The sequence below is a fragment of the Akebia trifoliata genome, chromosome 8, assembly GCF_017979445.1.
Source record: "Akebia trifoliata isolate Shusen 1 chromosome 8, ASM1797944v1, whole genome shotgun sequence".
Taxonomy (NCBI): domain Eukaryota; kingdom Viridiplantae; phylum Streptophyta; class Magnoliopsida; order Ranunculales; family Lardizabalaceae; genus Akebia; species Akebia trifoliata.
In genome coordinates, this window is record NC_141382.1 from 37,867,536 (window position 1) to 37,879,419 (window position 11,884).

At 34.7% G+C, this 11,884-nt stretch overlaps 1 protein-coding gene across 1 annotated transcript; it reads left to right on the forward strand.

The window, feature by feature from the left end:
• Positions 1 to 6,951: 6,951 nt before the first annotated feature.
• AP4.3A (protein kinase family protein) lies at positions 6,952 to 9,807 on the forward strand. The gene has a single exon (XM_086451754.1). It carries the CDS (start codon positions 7,086 to 7,088, stop codon positions 9,546 to 9,548), a length of 2,463 nt encoding a protein of 820 aa, XP_086307880.1. The 5' UTR covers positions 6,952 to 7,085; the 3' UTR covers positions 9,549 to 9,807.
• The last annotated feature ends 2,077 nt before the right edge of the window (positions 9,808 to 11,884 follow it).

Genomic DNA, 11,884 nt, shown 5'->3' on the forward strand with positions numbered 1-11,884 from the left:
TTTGTATTCAAGTGGGAAGCTTTGGAAGATTGTTAGGAACTATTTGGTTTGGTCACCTGTCTGTATTGTATTCTTTACCTTCATGAATGAAATTATACTTATCAAAAAAAAAATTGTTAAAATAGACACTAAAAAGTGAACTCAACACTGTAAATGTGATTGAGATTTTAACTTTTTTACTTTTAGTTATTTTGAATTCAATATTGGGTAAATCTCTCTGAAATACCCAAAATGCATAAATCATTTTTTTCCCTCATTGAAATAAATAAATAACACGTCTAAATGTTCAAAATTGAGAGAATTTTATTATTCATTTGTCATTCATGATCAAAGAGTGTTTGAAATGACCAGATCGTCAAAAATGATCGCAATGGAAAAACCTAATTAAGTGAAGAAGATTAGAAAAGGATAGTTTGAGTATTTCAAAAATATTATACACATGAGATGAGTTACAAGGAGACAAGGACTATTAAGAAAAGAAAATATTACCAAATTGACTATTAAGAGATCGTCCAAAGACTTAGTCGATTATATTGATGAATCAACAAATTAAATAATGATTTATCAATTAATCGTAAAATATGATAATAGTTTTATCCTTTGCTCTCAAAATTTGATTTTCCTCAACATTCAAATCTCAATAACAATATTTAAGGAGGTTGAAAAAGATGGATATTGGTAAGAAACCCAAACAATATCATTGATATATTATAATGGAAAATTACTTAAAGGACCCTCGTGGAGGGACTTCTTTTTAAATAATCCCTAAGTTTTAGGAGGTTGCTTGGTAGGACATTTAGTGAGTTTTTTTCTTTCTAAATAACCCTTGGACCTCATATCTCACATTTCTCATGATTGAATGTCCTAACCATTTGAACTAATCGTTTTCATTTAAAAATAAATTTTTAACATTTCAGTTGAGTTTCAAAAACTCCATTTCGTTAGAAAGGATATTAAGAAAAAAAAGAAGTCATTATCTAAATTGAAAATGTCAATGTATGTATAAAAAAAAAAAAGAAGGATTTTTTCATTTTTTTTCTTAATTTTTGAATGAAAATCGGTCAATAATGATTCTTTTGAATTGAAATCATTTAAACAAGTAATTAGTTCAAGTTTTTAGTAGATCTTTTAATGTATTTTAGTCGAAAAACCTCAAAAGTAAAAAATTGGTGGATTTTACCAGTGTTCAATTTACCACTTCTTATTTTAAAAAAAATGGTGAACTCGACAGTAAATAAAAAGTGATGAACTCGACACTAAATAAAAAAATGTTGAGTTTGACAGTAAAAGTTATGAACTCAACAATACAAGGGACCATTAAAAAAGAAAAAAAAATTTACTAAGGCAGTGTTTGTTTGCGTTATTTTTCAGTGCTTATTGCTGAAAAAAATTAAATTCAGCACTTTTATCAAAATAGCGCGTTTGTTTACTCGTGCTTATTGCTGAAAATAAGTGAAAAAAATTCAGCACTATTTTGATGCTGAAAATAAGTGTTGAAGCGGTAAGCACTTCGCTTTTTTCAACACGGACAAGTATGCCCTTATTCTTAAAAGGATATTACCTCTTATATCCCATGGATAAGTATATAAACACCCCACAAATTAATAAACCCACACCATAGCTAAATTATTTTGTCTTATATGGGTTAAAAGTTTTGGAATGAGTTGATTTTTGGTGAGGATGATCTCTACAATGAGGAGATCATCCTCACAAAAAATTAGCACATCTTGAAACTTTTAACCCTATCAAAACAAGTTCAAGAACCGTAAATTGTCCATTTTTTTTTTAAAACTATTTTTTAACGAGTTAGAAGTTTCAAAATAAGCTGATTTTTGGTGAGGATGATCTCTAGACCATATAAACCATCCTCACTAAAAATTTGCTCATTCCAAAAACTTTAATCCATATAAAACAAAACAAAAAATGACTATAGTGTGGGTTGCCCTTATTAATTCATAGGGTGCTTTTATAATTACACATCCTTCATTTCCATCGAAAATTAGTCATCCAAAATTAAGTTCTTTTTAAAGTTGATTTCAAATTTTGGTGACTTGTATGACATTATTATTTTTAATTTGAAATTTGTGGGCTTTTATAAATAGAAATTATTATTTATAAATTGAAGATTTGAGTATTATTTATTATTTAAAAATAAATTGTATTTTAATTTTATAAGAAATAATATATTTCATTGTGTTTGATAATAAATAAGTATTTAAAACATACAAACAATATATAATATGATTGTAAGGGTAACAAAGACAATTTATCAGTTCAAGTAATGTGTAACAAACATGATTCAGCATCTAAACAAACAACTTTTTCAGTACTTAAATTCAGCGCTTATAAGTTTCAGCGCTTAATGCTATTCAGCACTTATTTTTTTCAGTTTAACAAACACCACCTAAATGTTTTGTCAAGTTATCATGCAAAACTTAAGGACTATTTAAAAAGAAACTCTTCTACGAGTGTTCTTTAAGTAATTTTTCTTATTATATTCCTCGAATTTAACCAAATTTACCAAATCGAAGAGACTTCGTATAATTTGCCAAATCCCAATTTTGTCATCATGGTTGAAATTAAAACTGATGACATGGTATCTTATGAAATAATAATAGAAAGTGACTGAATTACCCTCGATGGGACCCACCAAAAGAAAACCCACTCACTCAACTACTACACCCATCTATAAACAAGATTGCCGTGCATGGGACCCACATGTCCATCTCACCATTGGATGAGGATTATCTTATGGTTGGTAATGGTAGGAATACTAGTCACTCTCAATTAACAACTCTCCTTTATTGGTTAGGTGAAATCCTGGTTGAGGATTTAGTTGGTGATCACTATATATTTGGTGGTGGCTGTTGATAACATCTTTTTATTTAATTTAATTTTTCTTTTTTAATTATTATCTACTTTTTTATACTTAAATGGGTACCTCATTTTAAACATACAAGTGGCTTTAAAAAAAAAAATCGAAAACTTCGGATATGGATCGAGGATTTGGGTTTGAATAAAGATCCAATTTGATAAAAAGAGAATAAATAATTCGATAACCTTGGATAAATTCAATGGGAGATGGCCTATAATAATCTCATAAGAATAAGTTATTTAATTTTGAATAATTTATTTTAGAACAAGTATGTATTTCATGCCCCGACCCCCACCCCCACCCCCACCCCCACCCCCACCCCCTTCCATCAGAGAATTGTAGATCATTTGCCTCGGGATATGCATAATCATAAATCTTTTTCTTGTGTATCCTGAGACAAATGATCTATGGTTCTGTAATGAGGCATGTGTGAGAGTGGGCGTCGTGTCATAATATAATGACTATTTTAATATTTTTGAAAATGATTATATACCCTGATTTTGTAATTATATTCTTTTTTTAGAAACAATTATACATTATTCAATGAATTTACCTCTATGCCATTGAGTTTAATATAAGCTCAAAGGGTAAATAAGTAAATAGTAAATGTGATTGTATAAATATAAAACCGTTTTGGTAAAAATAAATATTTTTTTTCTGTAGCGGAGTGAACTCTTTCTATAAATTAGAGGAGGTTTGGTTACCTTCTTCTCCAACTAGAAGTGATTTGAAGAAAAAGTCTAGCCATTTTCGTAAATCATTCAAATAAAAAAGTCTTGAATCATTGAAACTGGGGTCCATGATTAGTCATTAGAATTACTGGAGCATATCATATGGTTACATTTATCTGATTGAGTCAACTTTTTTTCACCTCAAGAGACCTTGAAGAAAGGAGTCAAACATGTAGTTCATCACAACCGTCCAATTTAATTATGGGATCCACTATACAGTTATCAGAATTCCAATGAATTGTTGATTGATGAAGTATAAAAATAGAAAATTTTGAAAAAACCCTTGTTGTTACAAGACATGTGGCATTTTGAATTTATTTCAGGCCCCAACATTTCAGTCAAAGTTTTTTTTCTAAATTACAAGTGGTGAAAAGTAGGATCATAAAATTTGGGATGATGGAGGGTCCCCATTGTTAACGCCTGTGATGTTAGATTACAGACGATAAACATAAAATATTGTGAAATAAAATAATAAAATATATTCTAAATACTATAAAATATATTTTCTTAATGTTGAAATGAGTGAGGTTTGTATTGGACACAATAGTCTTAAGACAAATTTTGCCCCTGTGATGTGCGATAATCTTTAGACGTCTGTTTCTCATAATACAACGTTTCACACATGTATAAGACAACACTCTAAATATACACATACAAATGAACTTATACTATGAATTATACTTTGAAATATACACGAAAAAATATCTTGAAAATAGAAGGAAACTATGCAAGTAATATCTTGAAAATTGAATGAATGAAAAGAGAATTTATAGAATTAAAAGTGTTTCTCTAGATAATCATCAAGACTATTGAAAAGAGTTATAGAATTTGGATTGTGACTATTTGAACATACACACATGTCTATAGAGTTAAGACATAGCGTATCGTATGTACACACATGTACTAAGATTTTTTGGATTAATGGGTCCAAATCTCTTTTAAAACTCATAGGCCCTCATGTGCACGAGGGCTTGATTCATATTTTTCTCACACTTACATTATGTGATAATTTCTATATAAGATTTATATTTTTTAGTTATTTTTATTCGATGCGGGACTAAAAATTTTACACCATAATTTACAAATAAACCTCTTAACTTTTACTTTCATTTTTTTTTTACTTTTCATTTTTTCATTTTTTTTTATTATTTTCCTCCACTTCCATTCAATCAATAAGATAAATCTCACATTAATCCACCACTCTGACACCATGTGTCCCAATTGACCTTATGAACCAAGGGTACATCTATGCATTTATAAGGTACGGAATGACATGTTACAATAAAGTACAAAATGAAAACAGAGGAACGCAACATTATGCTCTAAAACGTGTTTCATCTAATTGTGGTTGACTTGTTTATTATTTGCTACGCTATATTTCGTACAGTGTAACAACGTTCAAGGAGAAAGTATTGAATGAGAAAAAAAGAAGAGTGGGTCAATATTGGGATGCAAATCCACAAAATCTTTAAAACTACAAAAATATTCATGAATCACATTAACTTTATTATTATTAAATTTTTTAGCCAACCGAGTGTCCGGCCCAATTTGTGCCCACCATGAGTAATCTCGAGGAGGACTATCACATCAACCCACCACCGTGGTCCTCCAAGTAAATTATAAGAAAAATCCAAGAGGGAAATCGAGCCTAAAATGTGTGCCTAACCCACAATGAACGTGCTCATCCTCATCACTTAATCAACCCATGGGTGAGTCACATTAGCTTTATTATTATTATTATTTGATGACAGGGATTCCAAACCCATACCCTGACTAGTAAGGGCGAGGCAATCGACCTTTTAAAGCAACATATCTCATTTAAATCCCCCTGATACATACAATACCCCACATAACAGGGATAAATCCTTATCGATAACCAAGAGGGGGCTTGTACTCAATATCTCTTCCTTTTTTTAGGGATGCCTTGGTCTCCTATTATAATGTGAGAGGGGAATATTATTTATAGAAATTCACATTATTATATTTTTAAATTTTAAAATATCCTTTTATCATATAAAATTGCACATGGTCTAAAGTTAATCAATCAATTTTAAATTTCTAAAAATATCTCAGATTAACTAACCGTTTGTATGATTGCAAGGAATTTGAATTCCATCATTTAATTGCACGACTTTATCTATGGATTTTAGCATAATTTGAAAATTCATACATTTGATTTCGAGATGGTTTGGGCCCAAAACTCAACTCTACAAATCATCGTCACATTGTCAACTTGACCAAATCAACTAAAAAATGCATTGAATTAGATTAGAAACTTTGGTTCAATTCAACTCATGAGTAGTCAACTTAGGCATCCAAGCCGAGTTTTGTGGGTGGGAAAAATCACGAGAGAATAACATTAGAAGTGGGAAATCATTTTCCCATGGGTGATAGGAAAAAACATTTTAGATCAAAAAATCGATTTTTATTAGAAAAAATGAATTCCAATGAAAATATGTCATCATTTATCTAAAAATTATATTTTTAGGTTTATTTTCCATTGGAATCATACAAACCCTAAAAGACAATTCTAAGATTATAAATACTACCTTTTGTAACTCATGCAATCACACGTGCCACTCACTAGTTTTATTTAAAAAAAAAAAAAAAAAAAATCATCATCACAATCTATGAAGTACAATATTGATTCCAATTATTACCAAACTGCCCTTACCTAAAGATAAAATCGAATATAAAAAATTATTATATATTTTATATTATATTAATGATATAATGTGGGAAAGGTGTCATCATCATTAGATGGTAAAGTCTTTGTGAGGTAATATTTCACTCAGATGAAAACCCCACTTTCACATTAACATCTAAAAAAAATTTGTTTTTCCCTATAAAATTTCAACTAGTTGTAGGGAAAATTCAAAATCTATGACTTTAGAGTCCCAAATGAATTACACATGTCCCATCACACATTCCAATAAAATGAAAATGAAGAGGGAGGGGAGATAGGTTGTAGGCAACCAACCACCGAAAGAAGATACCTTCATGAGATGACAGGTGTAGGTACGATGACATCGACTATTATACGGCGGAGACACATCAAATAGTTTCTCCATGATGTCCGGCATGATTAGCTGTCCACAATTGCCTGATTTAAAGTGGGCCCTCATTTCTGATTTCCTTTTATTTAAAGTTATCAAAAAACGATAAATTGGGTCCCATGTCTTAAATGGGCAAAAGGAACCTTCTCTTATAAAGGACTGTGTTCACACGTGCACAACAAATCAAAGGATTGTGTTTTTTCTAGAACTTAGAAATCACCCAAAATTCAAAAATTTCTTCTGTGCTGATGTCAATAGAAGTAGTAGGTTATTGTTGGCCGGTTCATACCTTTAAGTCAAAATGCAAACATAAGGAAGAGTTGAATAAAAACCACAGAAAAGGTATAACAAAACCACACAACATAACACATAACAAACACCTTCCTTCCTTCCTTCATCCCTCCATCTTCTTCAACTGATCCCATGCAGCTTAATCACCTTTGCTTCATATTACCGGATGATCTCGATGAAATCGAGCCATCCGGTTGTTATCGGAAGCGGGTTTCGAGCAAAAAACATATAGAACAACATTGCTACCATGGGCGGATTCTTTCCTTCATTCACCAATTACTTTATCGTCTCTATGATCGGAGATGGTTCGCGTTTTGTACCAAAAAACAGTTTTCGGGCAATTTCGAGGATATGGTAGGTGTGGAACTATCAGAAAAGGCTTGCAGTAATAACCCAAGGATATTCAGCTACACCGAGCTTTATATTGGTTCGAATGGATTTAGTGAGGACGAGATTCTTGGTAGTGGAGGCTTCGGCCGTGTGTATAGAGCGGTGTTACCGAGTGATGGGACCGTGGTGGCGGTAAAGTGTGTAGCGGAGAAAGGAGAGAGGTTCGAGAAGACATTTGTGGCTGAGTTAATGGCTGTGGCTCAGCTTCGCCATCGTAATCTTGTCCGCTTGAGGGGATGGTGTATTCATGAAGACCAATTATTGCTTGTTTATGATTACATGCCTCACCGCAGTCTTGACCAAATACTTTTTCGAAGACCGGATATGCCCAGGATGGAACCTCTCAGTTGGGAACGTCGTTCAAGAATTGTGTCTGGTCTTGCAGCAGCACTGTTCTATCTCCATGAGCAGCTCGAAACGCAAATCATCCATCGTGACGTGAAGACAAGTAACGTGATGCTTGACTCTCAGTACAATGCCCGGCTTGGGGACTTCGGCTTGGCTAGGTGGCTAGAGCATGAGCTTCAATTCCCCACCAGCACCGCACCATTACTACCTTCATCATCATCCGCCAACAGCAGTCGCCAGTTTCGATTGGCAGAGACAACTAGAATTGGTGGAACAATTGGGTATTTACCACCCGAGAGCTTCCAGAGACGTGGCATGGCGACAGCAAAATCCGATGTGTTCAGCTTTGGGATTGTAACGTTGGAGGTGGCGTCGGGTAGACGAGCTGTCGATCTTACATACCCAGATGAGCAAATTGTGCTTCTTGACTGGGTCCGGCGGCTGGCTGATGAGGGAAAGTGTTCACAAGCCGGCGATAGTCGGCTAAGAGAAGGATCATACAGATTTTTGGACATGAAACGTCTAATCCATCTTGGCTTACTTTGCTCGCTTAATGACCCACAATTACGGCCCACCATGAAATGGGTGGTGGAAGCACTTTCGGGTAATTTTAGTGGTGAATTGCCCGCTCTCCCATTGTTCCACTCACACCCTTTTTACATTTCTTTATCGTCATCATCAAACACCAACACCACCACCACCAAAACCATATCTGCTACATCTACTACCACATCTAGTTATGCAACAGCGACAGGTGGAACAATGTTTGTGACTGCTGACAATGGGGATGATGACATTGGAAGCTCTTGCAGTGACAGTAGCCGACACCGTCGAATCACTTTCCCCTCGGTTGACACACCGCAAGAAATATCCTATAAGGAAATCGTAACTGCAACGAACAATTTTTCAGAAGACCGGAGAGTTGCAGAGTTGGACTTCGGTACTGCCTACCATGGGTACCTCGAAAACCATCACCATGTCTTAGTGAAGCGTCTTGGGATGAAGACATGTCCTGCACTAAGAGCCCGTTTTTCAGATGAGCTTCGAAACCTTAAAAGACTTCGTCACCGAAACCTCGTACTTCTCCGTGGTTGGTGCACTGAGCAAGGTGAGATGCTTGTTGTCTATGATTACTCAGCACGTTATCAGCTCAGTCATCTCCTCTTTCATCATGAGAGTGGACACCCAATCTTACAGTGGCGTCATCGGTACAGCATAATAAAATCACTTGCATCAGCTATACTTTATCTACATGAGGAATGGGATGAGCAAGTAATTCATAGAAACATAACCTCTTCTGCCATCATTCTTGATCCCGACATGAACCCTCGTCTTAGTAGCTTCGCCCTCGCTGAATTCCTGACACGAAATGAGCACGGCCATCATATTGTTGCCAATCCAGAAGGGTCCGTTCGTGGGATATTTGGCTACATGTCACCAGAATATGTAGACTCTGGTGAGGCAACTCCCTTGGCCGACGTTTATAGCTTTGGTGTCGTGATGCTTGAGGTGGTGAGTGGTAGAATGGCAGTTGACTTCCGGAAGCCCGAGGTGTTACTAGTAAAAAAGGTTCGTGAATTTGAGGTCCGGAGGCGGGCATTGGTGGAATTAGCAGACTGGAGGTTGGATGGAGACTATGATGATAGGGAACTAGTGAGGTTGGTGAGATTGGGCATGGCGTGCACACGTTCTGACCCAGATTTGCGGCCGAGTATGAGGCAGATTGTCAGCACACTTGACGGGAATGATAAGTGGTTGAAAGAAGCGCAGAGAAAGGAGAGAAGGGAAGAATGGCAGCGTAGAAATGCTACTTCTTTATCATTGATCAGAAGAATTCAAGCTCTTGGCATACATTAAACTAATACAACATATATAATAGGTTTTTCTCCTATAGCAGATAACAATCTTGAAGACTAGGGAAAAAATATAGATCTCTTTTTTTTTTTCATTTGTATACTACTATAGTTATTCAGTGTAAATAGAACAGAGAATTGTCTCTTTTTTTTTTTTTTTTTGATAAATAGAGAGAGTTGTCTTTGGATGTACCATTATGATGATTTAGTGATGAAGTAGTGTGTTATATATCAACTCCATAATTCCTTCCATTTCTTGGTTATAAACAGGGTTACTCTACTTCTTGTTGGAATAAGGAGGGAATTTCGGTCTCAATGACAAAAAAAATGGTTTTGTTTAACTAACAAAGAAATTAAGAACTAAAGAAGAGAGACTACTTTTATTCGAAACATAAAGATGAAGAAATCTTCCTCAAAACTAATCCAGGAATGGTAGACATAATCTTGAATCTATAAAAATAAAGTAGATTAACTTATTGATTTGGGTCGACTAAGACATGGACCTCCCATATTCAACAGTGACAATCTTGGAAAGGCTGCACTTACAGTTTCAAGATTTCAGTCAAATGTTACGTAATAGTTGTTAGAGAACTCTCACTTTCACAAAATGAAGAACAGAGCAAAAAAGATGAAAAGGAGAGAGTTTATGCCACCCACAATTGCAGGCCTGCATATGTCCTCTCACTCTATCTCCTCTGAGTGGGTGTTTGCCAAGAGAAAGGTGAAGAAATAACATACATATATACCTCCCACCATTCTTATCCCTATCCAATGTGGGACTAAGAGTGCCCTTAAGATAGAAGAGAAGAAAACATCTAAAACTAATGCAAAGATCATATTGGGGTCATCATTTACATTCACTCTAGTTTTGTAAGGTTCACCTTAACTTATGGAAATCATATCCACACACACAAGATATGGGACCACTAAGAAATATTAAAATAAATGTTCTTTTTCCACCTAAAAGTAGGCCCAAAGAAGGCCAACAAGTCACGAAAGAGTACAAGAACCTTACAACATACAATTATTCCTCACATGTGAAAATCACAATGAAAGGAGAATTTGAGATGGAAATTTCTTCTGTGGGTAAAAGGTGTATTTTGGACTTATTCCTTCACGTATAAAGTCTAAGTCTATTGGGTAGAAGTTGTCCAGTGAATGCAATGTCTTGAGCTATCTGAACTCTGAAGTGTTGATATAAACCAAGACAACATACTAGTCAATGCACCTAAAACTTTCCTTAATTGTAGTTGATTTCTAGGAGTGTGCTCATTTTGGCCATGAGCAAATCCCAACATTCGTGAACGCTTAAGAGAATCAGCTTGAATTTTCACAAGTGGCCCCATTTCTACACTCAAATAGGTGAAATATTTAGAGAATCCTACTACACCATAGTTATTAAGCAAGATATATAAGAGTTAATACTCACACTTTCATAATGCAAGTAGCACTATATGCAAGCATAGGGGATGGAAAGGAGATAGATTTCTCAGAGTATAATGTGATGCACTAATTATTCACAAGTAGTTTTCCAGTTGAACCTAGATCTTGGGATCTCCAGCCACATATGTTAAGTTCCCATTGAGATTATTTATTTTGTATTACTCATATGCTCATCTCTTGATTTTGAACACCACATTTAATTCTCTAAATAACGGTTGAAAATAAGAGAACAGTAAAAAGTGATTAATTACTAAGCCCTAATTACGCTTTAGGGTGATTACATAGTCTAATAAGTGAAAAGACTAAAAAGGACAAAAGACCTATAAAACTAATAAAATAAGAGTTATTCAACACTCCCCCTCAAGTTGGTGCGTGGATGTAGCAACACCCAACTTGGACAAGACACCTTCAAAGGCGGCTTTGCTAACACCTTTAGTAAGAATATCAGCAAGTTGCTGAGATGTAGAAATAAAGGGAGTACAGATCTGCCCAGAAACAATCTTTTCTCTAATGAAATGTCGATAAACTTCAATATGCTTCGTTTTGTTATGCTGAACGGATTTGCCGCTATTTTAATAGCTGATTTATTATCACAATATAGTGAAAAATGGGTTGTCATTGGAAGACACAAATCAGCTAGTAAGGTCTTGAGCCACAACAACTCACACACTCCAAATGCCATAACTCTGTACTTTGACTCAGCACTGGACCGAGAAACCACATCCTGTTTCTTACTGGGCCAAGTTACCAAGTTGCCACCAACTTTAGTACAGTACCCAAAAGTGGACCGTCTATCAGTCACTGAACCAACATAATTTGCATCTGTCTATGCTTCAACGTAAAGATGACCATGATTAGTGAACAAAATACCTCGACTAGGATATCCCTTAAGATATC